This window comes from Empidonax traillii, unplaced genomic scaffold, assembly GCF_003031625.1.
Source record: "Empidonax traillii isolate 1590-97213 ecotype Southwest subspecies unplaced genomic scaffold, ASM303162v1 scaffold958:size599741, whole genome shotgun sequence".
Taxonomy (NCBI): domain Eukaryota; kingdom Metazoa; phylum Chordata; class Aves; order Passeriformes; family Tyrannidae; genus Empidonax; species Empidonax traillii.
In genome coordinates, this window is record NW_020956151.1 from 23,521 (window position 1) to 48,748 (window position 25,228).

A 25,228-nucleotide genomic window follows, 5' to 3' on the forward strand; every position below is an offset into this window, starting at 1 on the left:
AGGGCTCGGCGGCGGGGCCCGCATGGCGAGGGATCCACCGGCTCTGCCCGCACACGCTCAGGTGATTCACCAGCAGCAGGGGAGGACTTTGAGTCGAGGCAGCGGAGCCCTTCCCGCTGGGGGCTGTGCTTGGGGGACGTGCTGGGCAGCGTCGTCGGGAGCGGTGACCTGCCTTCGTCCCACCTTGTTTTTAATAGCCCGGATCAGAAGAAAACGTCATCTTTGTTCTGGCTTTCCTTTCCCATGGCTCCTGGCGCCGCAGGCAGGGTGGAGCGGGGCTCCGCGCCCCGGCAGGGCCCTGCCCGTGCTTGCCGGGGGTGCGCCGGCACAAAGGGGTGCGCTGGCACGTGCGGGTGCGCTCGGCAGCCAGGGATGTGTCTTGCTGGGCTGACTGTCTGTCTGCCTGCCTGTCTGTCTGTCTGCTGCGGTTTGCAAGCAGGGTGTGATGCCGCAGGTTTAGCCAAGGGGGGAAAGTCCAGGGGGGGAGTGAGCGCGGCTGAATGTCGGTGTGGGGGCATGTGCTCCTTGCCCCGGCTCAGCATTAGGGCTGCAGTGGGTTTGCTCCCCTGGGAGCAGAGGATGGTGCTGTCTGTGGTTTACCTGGGCATCTCTGACCCAAAACCTGGAGTCTCTTTCCCCTCCTCGGCGATTCTCAGCCGCTGCCATAAGCGACTGAGATTTGCCCTTAAATCTCCCAGAAAGGAGGGAAAAAAACAACAAAAAGGGGAAAAGCATTGCTGAGGAAGCACAGCAGGAAACCTGGCTCCTGTCCTGCAGTCACGAGTTCGTGCGTGCTCAGCACTCCTGCTGGATGGGACCTTTACTCTGCTGTGGGGCCAGAGTGGGGTGACCCTGATGACCTTTTAGGGCATAGAACCCCCCCCAGGATCCCCCAGTGCGCTCACAGCTGCTTCCATGTCCAAGCAGGAACCAAGTGGTTCCTGCTGCAGGTGATGGGGGACTTGGGTGGGCTTGGCTGAGGGGCAGTGAGAGCACCCTTGGGCACAGGGAGTGCGGGCAGAGCCCTGGAGCGATGCTTCCTGCTGGCCCAGTGCTGCTGGGTGCCAGCTCTGTCTGTGGCCGCTGTCCCCAGTGCCATCCGGCGATGCCCACTCCGGCGTTTCCACAGTGCCACCTGGCTGCCACCTCCCGGGGCTGGGACACACACGGCCCTGGCCGATGTTCACGGGGCCTCGGGTGCCTCTTGGAGGCCACAGGACCCAGGGGATGAAGGAGCACCCCAGTGGCATCACCCCCACCCCGTGGCAGGGTGCCTCCACCCCCTGGATGGTGCGGAGGAAGCGGGGGCTGTGCCAGGCTCCCGTGTGCCGCTGCCCGGCAGCTTCCCCGGTCATATAAGGAGATGCCGGAGCCGGGAGCTGTGGCGGCCGAGTCGTCTGAGCATTACTCACCGGGGAGGCACATGGAGGGGGAGGAACGGCCCTGGACACCCAATGCTTGGCCAGAGCCAAGGGTGACTCAGCTCCGGGCGGGAGCACGGTGGTAGCGAGGCAGGGTTTGGGGTCTGCATCCCCAGAGCTGCCCTGTGGGGTACCCTAAAACCCAGGCAAGGTGCTGGTGTGGGGTCACACCATGCTGGGTGATGCACAGGGGTGCAAAATGCTGCCCAGGGCAGCCTGTGAAAAAGGGGGGTGCGCTGTAAGGTGGGGACCCCTCTGTAGGAGAGGGCACGGCCTCTCTGCTCCCTAAATTCCTGCGCGGGTGGGAGATCCGTGTCCTCTCCCCACCCCTTTCCTTTCTGGGCTGAGGCAACGGTTGGAGGCGTCTTGCAAGGAACTAAAACGGGCTGTTTGTGTTTTGGGTGCTGGGGTGGTTTCCATGGCAAAGAAGGGGAGGGGTGCGGCCTCATGCTGCGGGGGCTGCATCCGGGGATGGGTGGTCCCCAGAACCCCGACGAGTCACCCCGAAACCCGCCGTTGGCTCTCGAGACACCCCAGATCAGCCGCCTCCTGCCTTATCGCCTTCCTGCAAGTGGCTTGTGCTGAGCAGGGAAAGGAAAGTGGGGTGATGGTGTAAAACCGAGCAGGATGAAGTGAGGGATGGCAGGAATTCCCAGGGTGCCCTGGTGCAGGCAGAGGATGTATTTACGTATAAAAATATATATTTATATAAATATATTCAGGAGTTGGACTCGATCCTTGTGGATCCCTTTCAACTCAGGGTATTCTGCGACTCTATGACATTTTTTAATCTGAAGTCTATTTATATCTAGAAGTAAAATATATATTTATAGGTGATTGTATATATATTTAAAGTTGCTTTTACCCAAAGCCTTGTCCATCTGGAGCAGCTGGCAGTGCTCAGTGCATTTTATCAGCCCCTCCATGCAGGAAGCACCCAGGAAGCACAGGAGCATCTCGGCCCCCATGGGTGCAGCTGGAATGGGGGGATGTGGGAAAGCAGCTCCTGCTTCCTGAACCCTTTTCTGCTGGCACATCCCAGCTCCATCACATCACCAGCAGCCATCTGCCTTGCAGGGTGTTATTTGCCCCTCTGGGGATGGACCACGGGCCCATTTATGGTGGCCTCATGCCTGCTGGTGGGTCATTCCTCCTGCAGCCTTAACACAAAGCAGACGGCTTTGGATGAAAACTATGCTGGGATATTTTTCATCTGGGCAGGGATGAGGCTCTGGAAAAATGTATTGCAACAGCGCCGAGCCCCGGGGCAACTCTGTATTTTCTATTGCCTGTCTCGTTATCCCAAACAATGTTATTGCTCATCTTATTCCTGCCTCCAAACCCTGTCCAACCTGGCCTTGAACACTTGTAGGGATGGGCCGTCCACAGCTTCTCTGGGCAACCTGTGCCAGGTATTGGAATATTTCAGGCTGTGTTTGGGTCTCTAAGGTTTTGCTCGGTATGGTTTTCTTGGTGAGCCTGACCAACTTGTGACTGCAGGGTTTGGGGAGCTGCTCAGGGTTATAAATATAATGTAAATCTCTGTTTGCACCTGGGTGACGCTCTGGACCTCGTGGGGTTTTCCAGCTGTGGAGTGGGTGCTGCAGGATTGGCATCTGGTGTGGTGCCGTCCCTGTGTGAGATGGGGCTCCTGACTGGTCAGTGAATCCTAAACTGGGATTCCTGGCTCTCCCATCAGTAAATCCCGAGCCAGGCTGATGTTCCGCAGGTCTGTGCTGTACCATCCTCACCTTAACAGCTTCCCCTTCGCCGCCAAGCGCCAGCAGAACAACCCTCTCTTGTCTGAGACCTCTGGGGAAGGTAACGGCACAAAACGAGCCTTTAATTCCGTACAGCTTTCCATCCAAGAGCAAGTTTCTTCCCTCAGGAGCTACTGGGGGGGGGGACATGGTATGTGATGGGCTCTGAAATCAATCCAGGCTTTGTGGGAGCGTGCCCGCCCTGTTTGCTTGTGGTTACAACGGGAAGGGGCTGGGGAGGCACCGGCTCCTCTCGGTTTCCCTGTGCCGTCCCTGTCCCGCTGCTGCCGGAAGGGGTTCCGAAAACAACTGAAACTCCGAGTAACGCCCAGCGTGGTGCAAACCGTCAGTAAATAGGGTTGGGCTGCAAAGTCTCACCGTGCGCGGTGTGATGCTGGGGGCAAGTGGGAGACCCAGCTGTGGGACAGGCGGGGAGGTGGACAAACCTCTGGTGTTCGGGCATCTTTTGGGGGTATTTCTCCAGAGGGCGTGTCCTGGCAGTTAACCATTAACCTGGGCATCCAGGGAGGGTGACGAGAATGTCCTTTGGGTGCTTGACTCCCAGAAGCCCAAATTTTGTTGCTGTTGCTTTTGTCCCCTTTCTGGGCAGAGGGTTTCCTGTGAGCAGGGAGGGGGTTGCTTGCTGGGTTCTGCCCGGGGTACCGAGCCCCCTGGTAGCCCCTTGAGGTGCTGCCTGCATCTCCCAGCCGCTCCCCCTCAATCCCAGCTTCCCTCGGTGTGTTGGCATTGCCGGGCTCTGTGCTGGCAGGGGATGCTGCTGACTCTCACCCATTATGGGGGGGCCGAGTTTTTGTGCCCCTCCAAGCCCCCCGTGAGGATGCGGGTGTTGCTGTGATGCCGACACGGCAGCAGCTCCCGCCGATATCCCCTCGCCGCGGCCGCCAGAGCCGCAGCCGACCTTCCAGCGCGGCTGGGAATGGAAATCGAGGAGATGACGTCTCTCCCCGCCGAGCGGGGGGGGAGAGGTGGACGAAGTTTGGCCGCGAGAACTCCGAGGAAAGATGTTTGAGCCGGCCTGACGCTCACTTTGTCCCTCTACCCGCCCCCCCTCTTCGAGCTCCCGAATCTCCCAGTCCCAGCGAGCGGCGCTGGCTGTCCCAAGCCCTGCCAGCTCCGGGGAGACACAGCCAGCTGCAGGCAGAGGCGCAGGCAGGAAGTTTTGGAAGTTTCTACAGGCAGCGGCTCAGCCCCCATCCCCTCGCCCCTCCCGGCGATGCCGGACTCCGGCAGCCTCGGGAGAAAGAAATTCGGAGCCAGGCTCAGGATAACGGGCCGGGAATAGGAGACGATGCCTCTGTCGGAGAGCTCCTATCTGCCGCCCGCCGCCTTTGTCCTGAGCCACGTCCTGGGCATCGCCGGCGTCCTGTACTGGCGGAGCCGGAGCAGGGAAGGTAGGGGTGTTGTGGGGGAGAAGGGAGGCACTAAGATGGCCGGAGGGTCAGGGATTGTTTTCCCTCCCCAGGAGCTGTTGGCAGTGCCTGGGCAGGGACGTGGCTGCGGGAAGGAGGGAGGAGGACACGGCCATGGGGATCCTCCCGGTGGCCTTGAGCCCTCTGTTTATGTGTGTGGGGGGGTTGCTCAGAGGTTTTAGCGCCTAAATTTGGCCTCGCCACCCGTTCCCAGGCCCATGTGGGGCTGGGAGCGGCTGGGACTGGGGGGTGGTCTCTCTGGGGATGAGGCTGCTTTGTGTCTGGCACAATCCCACAACACGTGGCTGGGTTCTGCCTCCCGGTTCTGCCCCGGTGTAGGGGAGCGTCACTCCCACCCGTGGCCGTGACAGCGGCGTCTCCGGGAGCCGCCGGCACCGGCAAGACGCAGCCCCAGGAGCTCCTCCCGGCGCTGGCACGGCCTGACCGAGCAGCTGGGGCTGACCCTGCCTCAGTTTCCCAAAATAGGGCTTGCACATGACTGCCCAAGGAGCGTGAGGATTCGTTACAAGGATGTGCGATAGCTCCAAGGCCCCGCGCAAGGACTCGGTAGCTCCTTCTGCCTCCCGACCTCTTCCTCCTGGGATTTGTTTGTTTTGATTCCTCCCTCTTTTTTTTTCTTTTTTTTTTCTTCCTCTCCAGCAGTGCTTGTTCTCGCCTGTGCCTCCGCATGGGGCCTCTTCCCCGCTGCCGTGACCGATTCCCCCTTTTCTTTCCCTTTTTCCATGCAAAGGGGCGGGACTGCACGGCCCGGGCAGCGCGCAGGACTTTTCCCTAGATACTGTTTAGGGATACACTTCTTCCTTTCTCCCTCTAAGCTACTGGGAGAGGGAGGTTAAGAGTGCATTGCACAAACAGAATGCACCGTCACCCACTAAACCCAGACTTGCTGCAATTCTTCCTGCTGACCTGCCGTTCCTTGTCCATTTAATTAATCTCTGTGACCAGGCAGTGTTGTCCAGGGATGTGCTTGGATCCATCCAGGGACCTCCTGAGTGCTTCCCAACTTGACTGTCTCTTCCCCGTGCCGACCTGCTGCTTCGCCCTTCTTGGAGGGGTGTATCCCCCCACAAATCCATCCCTTTTGGAAAAAATCCTGGAGCAAGCATCGCAAGCAGCAAGTATATTCTGTTTTCCTTCATCCCTCCTTCCCAGAAAAGGGCAGGTGAAGCCCATCCCACGGGCACAGCGTCCTGGAAGGCGAGGGCCATCTTGCAGCAAGTTTTTTGCCCTGTGATGCTCACCCAGCTCTGCTGAGCATCCGCCCCCCTCTCCTTTGCATCACCGCTTCTCAGGTGTCTCCCTCATTAAATATCCGGGTGTTGGATAGTTTTCCACCGCAGGTATCTCTTGTGCATTCTTCCAGGCTGAATCAGGCTCCGTTTCCTCTCCCCGGGTGAAAGGCTCTGTAAATCCCGCCTGGTTGGCTCTGTTGTCATGATGGATTATGTCAGCTCTCAAGTTGGCAGCCAGCGTGTTTCAAATACCTCCTGCTCCTCAGCCAGCCGGGTTTTTTTGCATATCCCCCCATCTTAACAGGACCAGGTTTGAAAAATCCCCGCACATTCCCATTCTTCGCTTGTCTTGAAGTGAAAGCAGTGGGTTTCAATGCTTAGAAATTTGATTCTTTTTGGGAATTTTTGGGTAACCAACCCCTCCGTCACCCCAAGGTTGTCTCTCACAGTTTAGTGCCACTTTCACATTGATTATGGGCTCGGAGATGTCCTCAAGCTTGTCCAGCTCAGGACCCTGTTTGAGATTTCCCATATTCCTTTAGATTTAGCAGGAATTAATGAACAGGGGCAGAAAGTTTGTGAGCCACTTGCCAACTTTATTCCAGGAGGCTGAAGGAGCCTGTGGGTAACATGAAACCCCCTGGGTTCCCTCGTAAGGATGGCAAAAGGCAATCCTGGGGAGCACTGAGTGCACACAGGGTGGAGGGTGCCAGTCCAGGGTTAGGATTAGGGACGGTGCCTGGCCAGGCACCTTCTGTCCTGCTGATTCCTGGGGCTGAGACCAGGCAGCAGCAGCCTGAGGCGGGAGGAAGCACACGGTGATGGAGTGTGAGAGCGAGCAAGGGCAGCGATGATGGAGGAGAAATCCATGGGGGAGCGGCAGCTCCCGGCCGGACGTGTTGGGAGCTGCTGGGGACAGGCAGGCTGCCAGGATGGAGGCTGCCTCGGGCAAATGGGAAGGGAATTGTCTGAGCAGGGTGTTGTGGTGGTGCTGGGGGGGTTCTCTGGCACCCTGTGCCTGTGGGAGCCATCCCTGTGAGGAAGGCAAGAGTCTGGGGGCCCTGAGGTCCATCAAGATGGTGAATGGGAGTTTTTCTTTCCATGCTCAACTGATGCCTCTGATTTTGGAGCACTGGAAACCAGCTATGGGGCAGAGTGGTTTTCCCTCTTCCTCCTCACTAGGTGGGTTCACTTGTGGGACCAGCAGCAGGGGGTAAGTTCCCCAAACCATCTTCCCCTTGTGTGGCCACCAGTGTTCCTTGGTCCTTGCTGTGGGGGATTCTGTCCCTCTGTGGGGGATTTGTGCTGCTATGGTGGAAGGCAGACAATGCCCTGGTTCCTTTGGGATCCCCATTTTTGGGGATGAGGTGGGCTGAGCCTCCGGTGTGCAGCGTGGGGAGAGGAGGTGGGAAGGAAATTAAACCACGTGCACACCCTTTGTTTGCTGATGATGTCCCCGTGTGTGAGGGGACCTGAAGCTCTGCGGTTGCTTTTCCTGCTGCTGGCTTGTCTTTGGAGTGGGACAGATTTCCTTTAGCCACTGTAACCTTCCCTCTGACCACGCCCTACCTGCCTACTGCCCAGGCCATCACCTCTTCTCACTGGTGACGGGACCAGCAAACCTCTGCTAGACCAGGGAGGGGACGAGCATGGGGGGATTGCAACCAGGGAGGGGATGAGCATGGGGGATTGCAACAAGTTGTTTGTCAGGGTGACTCTGGAAAAGATAAGCCAGGGCGAGATAAGCTTGCAATGCCTTAATATTGTTAGTAAGCAGTAACCAGCATTATTATTAGCTCAGCTGATAGTGCGGGTGCGGGCTGGGGAGGTTTAATCTGGTTGGAGCCCGGGAAACACCCAAAGGTGGCGAGACAGGGCAAAAAAAAAAAAGAAAGGAGGAAACCCCTCAATTTCTGCAGGAGATGGGAAGAGGGAGCTGACCGAGGAGCTGCTGGCCTGCGGGCAACCCTGGGATCCAGCGCTGGAGGTGCCTGGCTGCAGACTGTGCGTGTGGGACTCGGTGATGTGCCTCCGTCCCCGTGTGCTCCGTGCCATGCTTGGGGACACGCTCTCGCCTTCCCGAGGCAGCACCCTGGCTCTTCTTGCCCTCCTGGCTGGGGCAGCAGCCGGCAGGAGGGCTGCAGGGGGATTATATTTAGAAGAAAAGGAAGAGAGGTGCTGATAAGGCGGCCCCAGTTATCTCCCCGCGTGCTGAGCGGGGCTGCGCCGTGTCCCGGCTCCAGCGCTACGGACCCGGGACATGATTTGGGCAGGAGCTGCAGGCGGGAGCGGGGAGAACAGCCCAGCATTGTCCCTTCTGTCCCTGGTGCAATTAACTGGAAAACAAGACGAGGAAAAACAAGCCAAGAGCCGGCCAGCGGGCAGTGCCCAGCTCTGCGGGGCGAACCGGTGCCCGCACCCCCCAACCCGCCGATTGCCGGAGCTGCACCGCGCTCGGCGCCGCTTCTTCCTCACGTGCTGGAGGTGGCAGCTCTGCCCTTCCGTGCTGGGAGCGTTCCAAGCTGCTTTGCCGGCCACTGGGACCGTGGGTGAGGATTTTGCTGGCACGGAGCTGCCGGGCTGGCGGGCACCCTGGGCTGGGAGCACCCGGAGGAGCGCGAGGAGCCCCGGGGAAGCGGGCAGAGCAGCCGTTGGCATCGTGGTGAGGTTTGCCGTGATAGCCCGGAGGAGGAACGGCCTGTGCCTGTGCTGGGGGCACCAGGGGTAGGAAGTGGTGTGGTGGGAGGAGCCGTGGTCGAGGACTCACCCATCCGCACCCACCGGGGCTGAGGTCGGCGAGTGGGTGGTGCCACCAGAAGACCCTTCCCCAGGAGCCAGGAGGCAGCTGCTGCTTTACCGGGACCCAGCGCTCCCCATCCCGGGCTGGGGCGATGGAGAGGCGGCATCTTTCCGGGGAGAGGAGGCGGCTGAGCGCCTGCCTGGTGTGCCGGATGTGCTGCATCGGTTAGTACCCCACCACCCTCCCCTGCCCAGCCTAGGGGGCAGCCCCCATGGGATATATGGGATATGGAGTATGGAGCTTGATCCACCCTGAATTAACCCCAGGGTTGGGGAGGGACCCAACACCGCGACTCTGGGAGGGTCTGGTGAAGGAAAAGTCCCTAAAAACACGTGAGAGTGACACAGCTTCCTATGGCTGGCGGTGCCAGGCAGCAGCTCCGAGGCTCAGCCGCGTTGTCCCGGGAAGGCGAGGCTGGAGCCTGGCAGGATGGGAAGTGAGAGTGGATGTAGTTCAACCAACGGGTGGTTTCTGGCACCTGGTTAAGCGCCTTGGCCCGGGGATGGAGCGGGACATTGCGAAGTGACGTGTCGCCCTGTGCCACGTGTTTGACTGCGGCGCTTTCAGGAGGGGAAGCCGTGGGGTGGAGGAGGAAGAGGAACGGTGTTGGACGGTGCTTTCCAGTGTGTGTGGATGGAGATGCTGGGAGGTTTTCTGAAGGGCCTCTGGGCCTGTGCAGAGACTGTTAGTGACCCCCCATCCCAGGGAGTGGGGCTGTCTGGCAAGATACGTGGGGTGGATGGGGACCACCGACTAAGAGATGCTGTTTTCTCCCTTTTCTTGATTTTTGGCTTAAAACCAAAGTGAGGGGTACTGCTGCCTGGTCAACCCTGATGTCAGAGGGGTTTCTTTGGATCCCCTGGGCTGGATGGGACAATGCTTGGGAACCTGGGGAACTTTCTCCTCCAGGGTGCTGTTGTTAAACCTAAGTGATCCCACCCAGAGCTGACTGCTGGGGTTGCCCTGAACCTTCCTCGCTGCCTGGGTGTGGGGAGGTGGGAGTTGAGTGGGACCCCCCTGCACCCTATGGGACCCTCTAGTGTGTGTGGTCCATCTTGTGCCCTCTCCTTTCTTCTTCTTTGCCTTTGTTTTTCATGTGATATTATTTTTTCCATGGAGCAAAAAGCCTACCCAGAGCTCCCCCATTGCTGCATGGCATCACCACAAATCTCCCATTCTGGTCCCCCCGCCAACCCCTGGGGATGAGACCCCCTGGGGGTGTCACCCATGTTGTCACCCTGTCCCGCTGGCGTTCAGAACTCCCAGTGTCTGGCCGTGGCTTGAGCTGTGGGACAGAAATAAACATTAAATCCTGACAATCCAATGAACCAAAAATACAGTGACAGAGTAAGCTGCTAATTGCACACCCTGGCGGTGCCCGGCCGAGGCCTGTGGCGGGACATCTGGGGGGTTTATATAACGCCCTAAAGCCTTCTGGGAGCGACCAGGGCAGAGGGACACCCTCTTAAAGCAGGGGGGTGTTCAGGCAAACCCCCCCTCCCTCCCTGTGCTGCCTGCAGAGGGGCCGAGGAGGCACAGCGGGGACGCGTTTTGGGCGTTCAGTTGGTGCTGCCAGCTGCAGTTACACCTATCCCAGTCATCCACGCTGCGTTCATTAAATAACATTATTCTCACCAAGAAACCAGTGTATTTCGTCCCAGCTCCCGTTTCCCTGCCCGAGGGAGATGTTGGAGCCTCGTGTCCCGCACTAACCCGTGAATAAGCCGCCTCTGTTCCCTGTGCCGGCGCGGGATCCGTCCTGGCACCGGCGGCGATCCCTCTGTCTCTTCCCCTCATTTCAAAGTCATTTGAGTTTCTGCATGAGAACCACTGACCAAGAGCTGCCTTTGTCTTCTTTTGACAGATGAACGGGACAGAGTCCAAAAGAAAACCTTCACTAAATGGGTCAATAAACACTTGATGAAGGTAAGAGTCACGCATTTTATTATAAAGCCGGTTAAATGACCGTGTGTCTCTCTGTTCCAGCCCAGGACTGGCAGATAAATGCCTTTTTAAGGTTTTTTAAAATTTTTTTTCATGTCTAGGACTGTTTGATTTCAGTATTCATGCATGTCTCTACTCAGAGCAGAGCAGGATGTGCTGGAAATGTGCTGGAGCCTTTGGAGGGCACTGTAGCATCACCACATGGCCCTTTTATTACCTTTCCCTCCTGGGTACCTGGTCCTTGCTTAACAGGAGGCTTGTACATCCTCCCTCATGCCAGGGAGAAGGAGGTTCTTCCCTCACACCACCTTGCCGGGGAAAATGGTCCTTTTTGTCTTGCAAAGGATGCTCTTGCCCCTGAGAGTGCCAAGGGACACGTTTTTAAGCAGGATTAACATGGCACCACAAGGTGCCTCCTGCTTTTCTTGGTTAGTGCTGGGTGGGTTTTGATTAATTCTTTATTTGCCATAAAAAAAACCCCAAAAAAACCTAAAAAAAAAAAAAAAGGAAAAGACATGGCTTGGGCACAAGGTGCCCCAGCTGTGTTTTCCTGCCAGCTTTGCAAAGCTCTGTGCCAAGCTTTTGGCTGCTTTCTAAATCTTACAAAGGAGGGAAAGACACACAAATCTTGAGGCTGCTCTGGGAAAACATCTGGAGACTCCCAGGAAAGTGAGACCCCCGGGCAAGGTCTGGGTGTCTGGGGAAGAGCAGGAACAGAGGCTGGATGGGGCCAGCTTGCTCCTGTAGCTGTGCTGCCCATGGAAACCTCCTCTGCTCCCTGGTGCAATCTGGCTGCTGTGTTTTGGGAGGTGCTGTAAGGCATGTGAGAAGTTAAACCACCACCTCAGGAGGAGGTGCCCTTCCCACAGGGATCTGTGCGCAGTATTATGGGATTACCTGGAGCACAGATGGTTTAACAGTTTGATTTTTTTGCGTGTAAAATTGGCAGCAGCTCCTGCCAGGTCATTTGGGAAGGGGGAGGCTGCTCTCCTTGGCCGTAATTCTGGAATAAACAGTTTGAAATGGCCTGATGGCTTTTCCCCTCCCCAGGTGCGCAAGCACATCAACGACCTCTACGAGGATTTACGGGATGGCCACAACCTCATCTCCCTCCTGGAAGTGCTGTCGGGAGTGAAGCTGGTAAGTCTCCAGGGATGGACAGAGATGCTGGAACCAGTCCCCGCCGAACCCCCTCCGTCCTTCCCCTGCTCCCCTCCAACCATCATCCTGTCATTTCTTACGCCGTAGTTTTGTTTTCAGACGTCTGTCATAGTTTCTTTTATTATTATTGCTGTTATTATTTATTATTATAGTCGTTGTTATTATTGAGTTTATTTTTTATTTTCACTCAAAGCCCTGTCCCCCAGGCTGGTCTCTTGGATACCACCGAAGCAATCTGATTAGGGTGCCCTGGGTAAAGCCCTCTTCTTGCTAAGTCTTACACACCTTTACCTTCCAGTCTTGGCTCCAAATTTAAAATCATGGATAATAGTGGATCTGACTGAAAACTGCTTCTGTGGCAGCGTGCCCAGCAGTTTAACTCAGATTTTACACTCCTGCCCCGTGCTCAGCTCCTGCACAAGCTGGGTTTGTAGCAGTCCGTGGTGCAAACCTCCTCTCATGGAATCCCTCCTCCTCCTTCCTCCTCCTCCTCCTTCTCAGACTGACACATTCCCTCATCTCCAGGAAGAATCCCGATTGCTGTAACAGGGTAGCACAGCAGGAATTATTTTAGTTTTTCCCAAAAATAGGATCTGGGCAAAGATCTGCTACCTCCCTCCGTTACCCTCCGGAGACGCCAAATCAGTTTTTGTGGGGGCTGAGAAACTGGATCACGCTACTCATGATCCACACAGCTCCCTGCTCTTCAGCTTCCAAAATCAGGAGGAAATTCCCTGTGCTGGAGCTCAGAGCGTGCCAGAGACCCAGCCGCCTTCCTGCCTTGCTCTTTTATTTCTCCTCGCACACGGGTGTTGCATTTTGGTTTCCGTTCTGTCTCCCTGTTGTGTCGCCCTCCCGTCGCCGTCCCCACCCCGTCCTCCTTAGCCCGTAGAGCCGCCAGCTGAGCGGAGCCTTCGCCTGGTGAGAGCACCGGCCTGGTGCCGTGCGAGCAGCGAGGAGCGTGAGGAGGAAGATGATGATGATGAAGAAGTAGGTCGAGCCTGTCCCGGATGCAGCGTTATCCCCGGCGGACGCTGGAGTGCCGTCAGATAGTCCAGCGCAGCCCAGCCTTCCCCTCCCTCCAGTTTTAGCCATGGTTTTGGATAAAAACCCGCTCGGGGCGGTCGCCCTGAGTGAGGGGGTGTGGAGGGGAAGCTGCGTGAGCGGAATTGCTCCCTCATTCCGGGGCTGCGTTCCCGCGAGCTGGATTGTCTGCGCGTGCGCCGCAGCGTCCGCCGGCGGCCAAGGGCACTCACCCACCCGGTGTGACAGCATGTGTCCCCTCCACGGGGTGGGAGGGGACAGGGACGGGGTCCCACACGCTGCTCGGCCCTCGGGGCCACCGTGAGGGCTGCTCACCTGGCACTGCATGGACAGGCTCCGGGCACAGGCACTTCCTGGGATACGGGGCACGACCGGCAACCCCCGTGCATGTGAGTGGAGGTGGGAGGCAGCACGGCCTAGTCCCAGGCAAGGGTCAGCCTGAGGGGGACAGACCCCAAAGCTTGCTCAGGTGTAAGAGAAGGTGTGTTTTCTAGCTCCTGTGCTCTGGGGGATGATGACCTTGTGCAGTGTCACCTCCCTGGAGTGGTGCAGGAGGAGCTGGGGCTGTAGCACCTTCCTGCTGGTTTCCTGCAAGCCTGGAGATATTCCCTTTGCAGGAACGACTCTTTCCCTTGCAGGGACAGCTCCTCTCCTTGCAGGGACAGGTCTTCCCTTCAGGCTGAGAAAGGAAGTTGACTTTGTATCTGTTTGAGTCCATCTCTTTGCTGAACCCTTTTCCCAACTTGCCTGGCTGTCCATAGGGTAGGTGAGATCCTGCCCTGGGATCTTGGAGGCTGAGCCAGCCCTGCCTGCTGCTGGGGCCTGGACACCAACCCTCAGTGTCTCATCAGAGGTCTAGATCTCAGGTTTTCCCACCTCCATCTCCCTCTGGGGCCTTTCTGCCACCTTCCAGCAGGATTGTGCGTAGCCATGGCTTTATTTGCTCCAGGATGATGTAGAGCAGGGTGTGTGGCTGCACAGGGGGTCACACCAGCACACTGACAGCTCCCTGGGGGGGCCACTGTGCATGTGGGGCGCTGCCAGCCCAGCCCTGTGAGCCTGACCTGAAGCTGCTGCCTCTCTCTCTTGCAGCCGCGTGAGAAGGGGCGGATGCGCTTCCACCGGCTGCAGAACGTGCAGATTGCCCTGGATTTCCTGAAGCAGCGACAGGTAAGGGATGATAGAGGCTCATCCAGCAGAGCTGGATGCTTTGTGGTTCTTTCTCCTGGCTGGGGCTTGGGAAGGGTGTTGAGAAGCAGCATCAGCCCGTGCTGGGGTGTGCCTGTCTCCGTGGTGCCAGTGCTGGTTGAGGATGACTTAAGGGGGGCTTTTCCCCATGGGTGTTGTGCCTCTGAAATCCAACCATGCCCTTAAAAACTACTGTGAAAATGAGGTACAAACTCCAGGTTTGCAAATGTCACCAACAGTCATGTCTGTGCCCCAAAAGCCTCACCTGGGGCTCCTCAGCAGATCCTGGTGGTGGGGCTGGGCAGCTCTGGCACATCTGTGCCTTCCCACCAGCTCTGGGGAGGGATGTGGGTGCTGGTTCTGCCCACCCCACACAGCCCTGGCCTCGCTGCTGGCACGGCCGGGTGCCTCCGTGGCATCACCAGATGTCAGCCTGGACTTATTATCCTTCAGTTTTTGGAGGACAGGCTCCCTCCCCTGGGCTTTTGGGAGCTGCTGGCCCCACCGTGCCTGTGCAGCTGGCAGAGACCAGTCATGCTCCGCACCCCTGGGCAGATCCCGCCCGGAGCAATGGGATGCATCCCGAGACTTGTTGGCTCTGCAGGTGAAACCCCCGCAGCCCCGGGGGCCGGGTGTCCTGTTCTGCCTGTTGGGTCAGGTCTCCCCACCGAGATGCTCCCCAGATACGCCAAGGCGATGATGATGATGGTGATGATAAATTGTACCAGTTCGTGCTGAAGCAGAGACTTTTCTCGCTTGCTGCTGGCCTGAGGGCACTGAATAAATTTGAGCACATTCCCTACTCCAGGGAGGGTGAGCCGCTTCCAGCCCCCCCACTCCGCCGCCTCTTCCTCCTCCCCAGCTCCTTGATAGAGACATTTTGCCAAAGGGCTCTGGGGAACTTGTTTCTCCACTTGGATGAAACAGCTTTTTCCTTTGAAGTGTGATGGATGGCCTGGTGGCCTTGCTGGGATGTCTTACCCCAGACACTCCTGCCAGAGACTGATCGTGGGGTTCCCGTTGAGTGGTGGGGAGTGAGGACTCCCCTAAGGGAGAAGAGCGAGGGCAGTGCCTTCATTAGGGCTGATTCATTAGAGCTCGGTTGTGAGCCCGGGATGGAGTTAAACCTTGGTCATCCCCTTTTAGCCGTGCTCTGTGGGCTGGAGCTGCTCAATTATGCACCAGTGCTCGGGGCTCCGGGGATGCTGCTCTGTGAGCTGAAGTAAAGCCATTAAGTGCTGGGAAAGCACTTCTGCATGGAGAGTGCTGGAAACATGGAAAAATCCTCCCCGAGCCAGGAGATGAGTCTGGCCTTGCTGGGGTGCTGTGTGCCCGCTCCCCAGGGAGTGCTCAGGGTGGGACAGCGTGGTGGGTGAGGCGTCCCCCTGCTCTCAGGGTGGGGCTGATGGGCCGCTCTGACCCTCCCGTGCCTTTTTTTCCAGGTGAAACTGGTGAACATTCGCAACGATGACATCACGGACGGCAACCCCAAGCTCACCCTGGGGCTCATATGGACGATCATCCTCCACTTCCAGGTAGGCCGTGGCAGTTTCTCTCCGGAGGCGGCGGGGCGGGCGGCGGGAGCGCGTTGTCCCTCCGGGGTGCTGGAGTTCCTGCGTGTCCCGTGGTGCTGCTGGCACGTGGGTGGGTCCGGAGGGTCGGCACGCACTGCAGTGTCACGGAGACCGTGTCGGAGAATAGCAACGCCCTTTGCTCATCGCCTGCGTAATGAGAGTGTTAATGATGGGTTGTGCGAGGTGGTGGCCTCCCAGCTGGCACCGGGGTTGTTGGCAGTAGCTGTTTGCTCAGCTGGAGGCTCTGGAGAAGAGCAAATCCAGAAGGGGCCATGGGGCTGTCATCCCCGAGTCCTTCCCGGCCCTTTGGGTGGTCGGTGCGGCCACAGGACTTGTCACTGGGATGGAATGTGTCAGCTGTGTGACAGTGGTTCAGGGCAGAGGCGAGAGAAGCTGCCTGACCCGGGACCGTCTCCAGCCATTGTGTGCTAGGGATGCTCTTGGAAAAGAGGGGTTTGGGTTTTTAACAGCCTCAAATTATCCTGTTGTAGCTTCGATGCCCTCGGGGGGGATGGTGTGTGGCCCCCAGTGCCACCAGCGTGTTGGCCTGTGGGGCTTGCTGAGTGGTGCTGCTGTCAGCAGCGTGTGGCATTGGCTCTGGGGTCATCTCCACTGTGGGCCTGAGCCCGTGGGAGCTGCTGTGTCCCAGCTTCCTGCTGTATCCCTGCTGGCATCTTCCAGGCAGGACTAGCGCTGGCTTTGACACTTAAGAAGGAAGATTATAATTTTTTTGGAGGATGGGCAGCACCTCGGGAAGAGGCTTTTGGGAGGAGCGTGGGGATAAGCTGGGTGTGAGGCTGCTGACGAGGCGCTCTTCCCGAGCTTTGGCCCTGGGAAGCGGCCGGGGTCGAGCAGGCTCTGGATGCTGATGAGTCACCGTCATCTCCAGTGGGGCCCTGGCTGTGGCATCTTGTCCCCGCCGTCCTTGCGGTCACCCTGCCCTGGTGCCTTCCTCTGCTGCAGGAGACCACAGAGGGCACATCAGGAGGTCCTGGGTCCCCTCCAGGCCTGGCTGGGAGGGGATGTTGCCACTCTGCCGTGGGGGTGACACAGAGAGTGGGGCTGGTGCCACCGAGCCTGCGCGTCCTGTCCCCGCCTGCGCTAACGGGATTTTTTCTGGGGTTGTAGCTCCATTGTGAGCCTCTTAATCTCCCGTGTCCCAGTGCTGCTGCCTGGGGGCAGGCGGCTGGGAGAACCCGGGAGAGGTTTGTGGTGGGATGGTGCTGGGGCAGAGCCCAGGCATCATCAGCTCTGCAGGGAGCTGGAGTGGTGAAGATGAGAGGGAGGGGTGTTCCCCCCTGCCCTGGGGGCTTCCCTGTGCCCTGGGAGCTCCTGTGGTCACTGATTTCCCTTAGTCATCTCTCCTGAGTTGCTCCTTGTTGAGTGTTTCCTCACTGAGTGTTTTTTCCCTGCTTGCTGGGGCTGAGCTCAGTCCCCCCCCCATCTTTATGCCTCCTGTTCCCCAGTGTTTGTGACCCCCACCCTTTGGGTGCTGCCCCGCTTTGGTTACCCTGCTCTGAGCTGGTGAGCAGAGTTGGGATGCTCCGTGCTCCTCAAACCCCTGCCCTTTTGGGCAGTGTTTGGGGCAGAGGCTGCAGGACAGAGGCAGGACTGGTGCTGGAGTGGGATTGGGAACATTGTGCTGCTGTTCCTGTTGGGACCCTCCAACTACAGCTCCCTGAAGCGATGCCGTGTCCCCAGGGCACCTTGGGCTGCCCAATCTGTGCCCCAAACTGGGCGAGTCTGGCAGGAGCGTGGGCACGTGAGATGGTCTTCTGGGGCTCTTGGAATTAAGAATTAAGGAGCAAACCTCCCAAACTGGAGAGAAACACCCCTGCGGAGCCGGTTGGCGAGCGTGCAGAGTCACTCTGACTCCTCCCTGCCTTTTTTTTTTTTTTCCCCCATTTCTCTCCCACCCCTTCCTTTATCCTCCCTTTGCCAACCTTCCTCTGGTTTTGTGTTTTATCTCCCCCCCCCTTTCCCCACCCTCTCCCACTCCCCTCCTCGCTCCGCTGCCTGATTCCTGCTCCCCTGTTTGTGTTGGCAAGGGCCGTGCTCCAATTACCTCATATTTGGAGAGAAGGACGCCGCAGCCAATCCCCGCTCCCCCTGCTTTTAGGTCAAGTGATTTCTGAACTGCAGTGAGATGCTTTGAATTTGTCTCCTCGCAGCGCCCAGGCTGTAAGATGGCTGTCTGGAGCGGCGGCGGTGGCGGCAGGGCTGGCGGGAGGGACGGCGGCGAGGGGCAGTCCGTGGAACGCCGCGCGCCGGGCGCTTGATCCGATGAAGCCCGGTTTGGGATTTATTCGGGAGCCGGCGACTCGCTTGGCTGCGTTACTGCCGGCACCGAGCGGGAGGAGGAGGAGGAGGAGGAGGAGATGGGGAATTCGCTGGGCTGCGTTAAAGAGCAGAAGGAAAAAGCCGTGGGAAAGGCACCGCTGTCTCCCAAAAAAAGGGTCCGCTTCAAACGGAGGCGGAGAGGGAAGAGGAGAGCGATGCCGGAGGCAGCCCCGCAGGAGGAGCCCCAGGCGCTGGAGGTGGCTGAGGATGAGGAGGCGCCCAAGTCGAAGGCAGCCCCCCGGCAGGAGGCAGGAGAGGAGCCCCGCGGCGGGGACCCCGACCCGTCGGCGCTGCAGCCCGGGATCATCGTGCAGGTGAAGCAGCGCTTCCAGGGGGAGGTGCAGAAAGCTCGCCTGGTGCTGGAGCCGCAGCGGCCGGGTGTGGCGGGAGCTCCCCGGGAGGAAGGCACCACTGTCATCGCCCGCCTGCTGGAGAACCCGGCCGAGAAGGACTGCGAGAAGGCGGTGAGCCGGCTGGTCGAGCTGCAGAGGAGCGGCACCGGCAGCTGCCGGGCTGTGCTGCTGCCCCTGCGCGGGGGGACCCATGGCCATACCGGGGGGCTCCTGTCCCCAACCAGCGCCGTGTCCGGCGAGGAGCCAGCGAAAAGCCGGGAGCCGGGGGCCGGCAGTGCCCTGGGTGCCTGGGGGAAAGGAGGCAGTGATGATCCCACCTCCAGCGCCGCATGGACCTGCTCCTCCGCAGCAGAGCCGGGCACTGTTTCGGAGCTGTCTACGCCGTCCCCCATGGTGGATCAGCTGGAAAACGCCAGCGTGGGGAGAACCTCAGGGTTGCCGTCGTCTCGGTCTGGGGAGGGAGATGGGCATGGACTGCCAGCTTCCCGCAGCCCGTCCTCCTTCAGCGCGGCCCGGAGCTCCTCGGGGTACGGCAGCGACCCGGCGCACCGGCCAGCCAAGGGCACAGGAGCTGGTGGGACCACGGTGTCACCCTCTGACGGTGGCCACAGGCTCGCTGCAGAGGGCTGGGATTGGAGGGGGAGCTCGGGGACAGCCGGAGCAATGGTCAGTGTCTGTGTGTGCCCTCACCCCCTTTTTGGAGTGTGTGGGGGGGATGTGGTTCAGTGGAGCCCAGATCCTGGCGGCCCCCGGGGATGGTCATCCCAGCAAGGGGCAACCTCGTGCTGAGCGCGGGCGGGAGGACGCTGGTGCAGAAAGCTCCCGAAGCCTTTTCTCCTCCAGCATCTCCTCTGGGAAAGCATCCCTGTCCTGTCTTCTGCTCCTGGCACGGGCAGACTGAGAGCGGCCGTCACAGGAGCTGCTGGGTGCGGCTGGCAGTCACACGGGGTCTCGGTGCCATTGCTGTCACCAGTGACACACGTGCTGGGTCACTCAGGGCTGCTGGGTCGGGTGTGAGTTTGTGGTGTCCCCTCCCTGCTGCCTGTGCTCAGCTCCCAGGCGGGTGGCAGTGGGTGAACCTGGAGACATGGGGGCTCTGCCTGCTCCAAGGGGTCTCCAAGGGGAAGAGGAGGGGATGATAACATGTTTTGGAGCTTTGTTGCTATTTGGAGGTCACTCTTTGGGGGTGACAGGGCAGGTAATGGTGCCCTTGGGTTTTGTCCAAGCTTTGCAAACCCCAGGGCAAGATTTGAGGGGTTGTGGCCCCCAGTACCTTTGCTGGGTTGGGACCAGTGTCACAGGCACTATTTGGCCTTCAGCATCCTGCCACCAGTTGCTTGATGCATGAGGCTGATGTTGGAAGGCTTTGGCCCCAGGTCCTGCGAGTTTCCGCTCTCTTTTCTCTCTGGTGCCTCCCTAAATCTTTGTCCTGTCACAGAGATGTGAAGAAAGGAGGGTGGAGCTGGTGCCGCATCCTGCACCTCTGTAGGCGCGTCTCTAGGAGGGTCTCCTGCAAGGATGCTCTCAGGGAAAAGGCCCAGTGGTTGGAGAACCCCAGTGCTGTGTCAGTGGTTAAAAATAAAGGATTTATCAGAACTGGGTGCTGTGAGGTGCTCCCCGATGGGCAGCAATGCCTGGGTGGGGCACAGCCCATGGGGGGGTTCACAGAAGGGTTCATTCTGCTCTTAATTAAGAGCTGTCAGATAATTAATAAGGGGGTGCTGAGCAGATGGAGGTTTGTGGGTCTCTTCCTGCTCCCTGCAGACGTGGAGGGTCCCATCCTGCATCCTGCTGCTCACCCAGCTCATCTCTCTATCCATCCTGGCTGTGCCATCAGGTGCCAGCTCCCGACATCCCTAAGGAAACCCAGCCCCGGGGCTGGAGGAGTTAAAGGCAGTGCTGGCGGTGTGGCAGCAGCTGACAAAGAGCAGTTTTATGTGTGATGAGCGTATCAGGCTCGGGAGAGGGAGGTGAGCTGCAGCATACCAATTACACCGGCAGCATCCGCCCCGCCGGCGGGAGAGACGGATAATCCTGCAGGTCCCCATCTCCTGCCTGCAAAGGGGCGTCTGACAGCTGGGACCTGTGCAATGCCAGCACCCAACTGGGTGTGTTTTGAGGAGGAATCAAGCAACTGGGTGTTTTCAGGGCGGCGGGTGTGGCTGGGTCCTGGCACAGCTTCTCCCTGCAGTGCCGGGAGGAGGAATCCAGGGAGCAGCCAGCCTGCGTTGCCTTTCCACAGGCACCCCGGAAAATCTGAGCGGCTCACATCCTCCCCTTTGTCTGCCCCTTAATTAAGGGGAGGTAATTGTACTAATTGGGGAGCTGGAGGTGGGGGAGGGCGAGGAGGAAGCCGTGCCAATCAGAAATATGCTGGCATGTGGAGACACGTGCGTGGTGTCACGTGCCGGTCTGGGATTCGCAGCCGGTGCTGTGCGTCCGTCTGAGGGGTCCGTGACTGTCGGTCTCTTTTGTTGGGGAAGTGGGTCATGGCACCCCTGCCACCAGCACCCCCTGGCACCCACCTCTCCAGGCATAGCATGGCAGAGGGGGGGATGTGACAGCCTTGTCCTCATCCTTCCCTTTCCTGCCGGGATGGAGTTGGTGGCCCTGCTCCATAGCTGGAGAGACGTCCTCTCCAAGTGCTTCTCAAGTCTGTATTTTTTACAACAGGATGATCCAGGTGTGCCCTGGAGCTCCAGGTGGAGCATCCCCTGCCACACCTACAGCCCTGGCAAGGGATAGTGTCAGTGGTCCCTCCTTGGGTGCTCCCTTGCTGCCCACCCTGGGTGCTGTTGGATGGGAGCCCCAGGTGTCCGAGGGTGCTGGGGCTCCTCGTGGTGGGTGCTGGGCAGGAGGAGCAGACGTACAAGAGCATTGCTGTTGGCACAGCTTGTTTGGGACAGGAAGGGACCCGCCTGGGGCCTCCTCTCTCCAGAACATCACGTTCCCAGTGAGGTGTGTCCCAAACCCTGGCTGGTGGGGATGGGGATGGTGCAGAGGAGTGGCTCCAGTGATTGTAGGAAGCTGCGGTCTGGTGGTGGCAGCTCCTGTCCCAGCTGGGTTGGGCTGCACAGCCAAGCAACACCTCTTACCCCTGTGAAATGGGGTTGGCAAATGTCTGGCTTTGCTTCCCTCACCTGCCTGGATTTCCAGCCTGCCCAAACCGCGCCACACCCCCGCGCCCTCCTGCAGGTCCGGTGGTCCATTCCCAAATTTGCCACCCTTCTACCCCACGGTGACCAGCAGTTTTCTTCTGACTTTCCTGGCAGCTGCCAGGTCTGGGGCAAGTTCACATGTGCCTGGTGGAGCCTTTCCTGCTCCTGCATCATCCCGTGGCTGTGCCGCTTCCTTACAGATCTCCGACATCTACATCAGCGGGGAGCTGGGGGATATGTCGGCCAAGGAGAAGCTGCTTCTGTGGACACAGAAGGTGACAGCAGGTTACATTGGGGTGAAGTGCACCAACTTCTCCTCGTGCTGGAGCGATGGGAAGATGTTCAACGCGCTCATCCACAGATACAGGTAGGCAGGAAGGAGCAGTGGGGAGCGTTGCGCGGGTGGGAGGAGGGAGGAGGATCTCCTGGGGCTCCCTGCCTACCACAGCGGTCAGTGATGGTCTGGAGGACTTGAGGATGTGGGTGAGACTTGCAGGGAGCAATGTCATTTCACCTGGAATTACCTCCTCTGCCAGGTAGCTGGGGGGTGGATGCTTGGAATGAGCAACAAATACATCAGTTTGCAAGGAAATAAACCCGTCTTAATGAGGTCGGGGAGAGAGGCAAAAAAAGAAAAGCTTTTAAACTCTTGAGTGCTGCAGTGGTTACATGTCAGTGCTGCCCTTTTGTTTTCCATGAACAGCAGCACTTCCATCCCTGCTTTTATCTAAGAATCTCAGAGCTTTCCCGAGTGCTTTCCTTGAGGGACAGCAGAGCCCTTCACACCTTCTGCCTTGCTCAGCATGGCCAGTGAGTCAGAGCAGGGGCCAACAGGGCTGTTTTCTGCTCTGACTGCTTGGTCAACAGGACCAAGAGGTTTTCCCTAACAGCCTGAACCTCCCCCTTCCCACAGGGAATGAGCAGGGGAGGTGTTGCAGCCCAGGTCCCCTCAGAGAGCCACCAGCCTGGGACAAACCTTGGGAGCCACCCATGGCAGCTCTACCCTGAGCACCTCGTGCTGTCTGCCAATGTTGTGACTCTGGTGCATGTCTTGCAGGCCAGATCTGGTGGACATGGAGAGGGTGCAGATCCAGAGCAACCGGGAGAACCTGGAGCAGGCCTTCGAGATCGCCGAGCGCCTGGGGGTCACACGGCTGCTGGACGCTGAAGGTGGGAGGCTGGGGGATGTGGCTGGTGCAGAGAAATCCTTAGGCAATGTTCCACCCACTCCTGTTCCTCACTGCCTTTTCTGCTTCCCCCTTGTCAGATGTGGATGTCCCCTCTCCGGATGAGAAATCCGTGATAACTTACGTGTCTTCAATCTACGATGCCTTTCCCAAAGTCCCTGAGGGAGGAGAAGGGATCAGCGCTATTGTAAGTGTTGCTCTGGGTTTGGGAGGCTGGGAAAGTGGTTTGGGAGGCAGCTGGTTGGTGTGGGAAAGGCTTGGAGACTTGCCCACCAGCAGTGCTCTGCAAAGATGCTCTCACCCCACAGGAGGTGGATTCGAGGTGGCTGGAATACCAGACCCGCGTGGAATCCCTCATCTCATGGATCAAGCAGCACACGATACTCATGTCAGACAAATCCTTCCCCCAGAACCCTGTAGAGCTAAAGGTAGGTCCTGGGCAAGGCCCATCCTCAGTGTCCTGTGTGCTCTGTGCTGAGGGAGGGGTGGTGGCATTCCCCAGGGTGGTTCCTGATGAGCCTCTCTCATCCCAGGCACTTTATAACCAGTACATACACTTCAAAGAAACCGAAATCCCAGCAAAGGAGCAGGAGAAAGGAAGGATAGAGGAGCTCTACAAACTATTAGAGGTAAGGATCATCTACCTGGAGGCTTGTAGGTGGGAGTGTTGTGCTTTTAGCAAGACTTAAGTGTGCTCGGTTCAGGTTTGTTTTGGAATGGAGAAGCGGGAATAACCCTCAGGATTAATGATGTAGCCAGCAGCAAATTGTGAGAGCAGAGACAGAACTGGTGCCTTATAAACCCTTGCCTCACTGTAATCCCTAACCAGCTCAAGGAAGAAGTGTGAAATGCCAATCTGTCGGTGTTTTCCCCAGGTATGGATTGAATTTGGACGCATCAAGTTGCCCCAGGGCTACCACCCCAACGATGTGGAGGAGGAGTGGGGCAAGCTCATCATAGAGATGCTGGAGCGCGAGAAGCTGCTGCGGCCGGCGGTGGAGAGGTTGGTGCTGTGGCTGTGGAAGGGATGTCTCCTGCTCCCCTGCCCAGAGGGACATCCCAAGCCTCTGTCTCATCTCCCTCTGTCATTCCAGGCTGGAACTGCTGCTACAAATCGCTAACAAAATCCAGAATGGTGCTCTGAGCTGTGAAGAAAAACTCACTCTGGCGAAGAACACACTACAGGCTGTGAGTGGGGAGTGGTGTTTCCCCCTCCTAATTTTATTTACTTCTTTGTTTTCCTGCTCTTCTTTTGTACCTTTCTCTTCCCCTCTCTTCTGCCTCGGGTGGTGGATTTCCCTAGGCAATGTTCCTTTTTCTTCTGCCCTTGAGCCTGTCCCAGAGGGGCTGAAGTGGGGCTGGTGGGTACCTGGTGAACTGTGGTTGTTGTGGAGGATTTTTGGGGGGCAGAGTGGCCAGGGAATGGTCTTGCCTTCTGGGGATGGAACTGTTGAGGCTGGACATCTGCAGAGATGCTGGTGTGGAGGAGAACAGTACTTCTGGGAAAACTTGTTGTATAATGAAGCTTAAAACCCCCAAAATGTGTTTTATTTGCCTAAAGGACTGGCAGGAAGGACTTGGTGGCAGACCCTGGGCAGGGAGGCGGTTTTTGAAGAGGGCTTTTTTGTTCTGGGAGAAAGAGATGTTGGTTGAAAGGGTTGGGAGCTAAAAATGGTGATCCCATCTATCCCTAGAATCTTTCAGTTCATCTGCAGCAGTTTTTCTAAGGGGATGTCCTGGGTGGGGTGTGAGGGATGAATTCACGTTCTGCTCAAGTTAATCCTGTGGATCAGAAGGGTTTTTTCAGTCTCAAGGCTGATGCTGGGCTGCTTTTGCGTTCTCCCTGCCTCTCCTGGGCTGAGGGGACCCAGCCCTCAGTGTCCTCTCTCCTGGTGCAGGATGCTGCTCACCTGGAGTCAGGCCAGCCGGTGCAGTACGAATCCGACGTGGTCGTGTACCTGCAGGAGTGCGAGGGGCTCATCCGCCAGCTCCAGGTGGATGTGCAGATCCTTCGGGATGAGAACTACTACCAGCTGGAGGAGCTGGTGTTCAGGTGAGAGGGGCTGTGTCCGAGATGGAGAAGCGTAGTCAGGGGCTGCCCGGGGCTCCTCTGCTCTGTTTTGGGGAGGGAGGGAGTGTGTGTGTGTCTCCTTCCCCATTCCTTGCCTGCTTCCCCAGGATCATGCGGCTGCAAGACGAGCTGGTGACGCTGAGGTTGGAATGCACCAACTTATACAGGAAGGGCCACTTCTCCACCCTGGAGCTGGTGCCCACGTCCACGCTGAGCACCACACACTTGAAGGGCGAGTCCCTGACGAAGGGGCTCCACACCTCCTCGGCCTCCTGGTTCAGGAAGCCCATGACCAGGGCAGAGCTGGTGGCCATCTCCTCGTCGGAAGATGAAGGCAGCCTGCGGTTCGTGTACGAGCTGCTGGCCTGGGTGGAGGAGATGCAGGTGAGCGCTGGGCCAAATCTCCTGCCTCTGCTCACGCTGATGTGGGAAGGCAGGAAGCTGCTCTGGGTGTTTTTCCTGCCTTCATCTATGGATGATTGCTTTGGTGGTTCAGCGTTCCTGGAGAGCTCTTTCATCTTGAGATGGATTTTCTCTCTTGTGG

At 58.3% G+C, this 25,228-nt stretch overlaps 1 protein-coding gene across 23 annotated transcripts in view; it reads left to right on the top strand.

Annotated features, from left to right (window-relative positions):
- The window catches only part of MACF1 (microtubule-actin crosslinking factor 1), a 136,736-nt gene that overhangs the window by 22,947 nt on the left and 88,561 nt on the right, over window positions 1-25,228 (top strand). For 13 of the 23 annotated variants that reach the window (XM_027903346.1, XM_027903355.1, XM_027903353.1 and 10 more), the window contains exons 1-10: window positions 17,839-18,934; window positions 21,627-21,793; window positions 22,484-22,596; window positions 22,694-22,800; window positions 22,922-23,041; window positions 23,147-23,242; window positions 23,489-23,616; window positions 23,708-23,801; window positions 24,512-24,666; window positions 24,792-25,068. In XM_027903346.1, the coding sequence (XP_027759147.1) occupies window positions 17,954-18,934; window positions 21,627-21,793; window positions 22,484-22,596; window positions 22,694-22,800; window positions 22,922-23,041; window positions 23,147-23,242; window positions 23,489-23,616; window positions 23,708-23,801; window positions 24,512-24,666; window positions 24,792-25,068 (2,238 nt within the window). In that variant the 5' untranslated portion in view covers window positions 17,839-17,953. Of the gene's footprint in view, window positions 1-4,475; window positions 4,594-10,528; window positions 10,591-11,658; window positions 11,749-13,905; window positions 13,984-15,443; window positions 15,537-17,838; window positions 18,935-21,626; window positions 21,794-22,483; window positions 22,597-22,693; window positions 22,801-22,921; window positions 23,042-23,146; window positions 23,243-23,488; window positions 23,617-23,707; window positions 23,802-24,511; window positions 24,667-24,791; window positions 25,069-25,228 lie in introns of those variants that run through there. The other 10 variants (XM_027903360.1, XM_027903361.1, XM_027903372.1 and 7 more) reach the window with 4 other exon arrangements.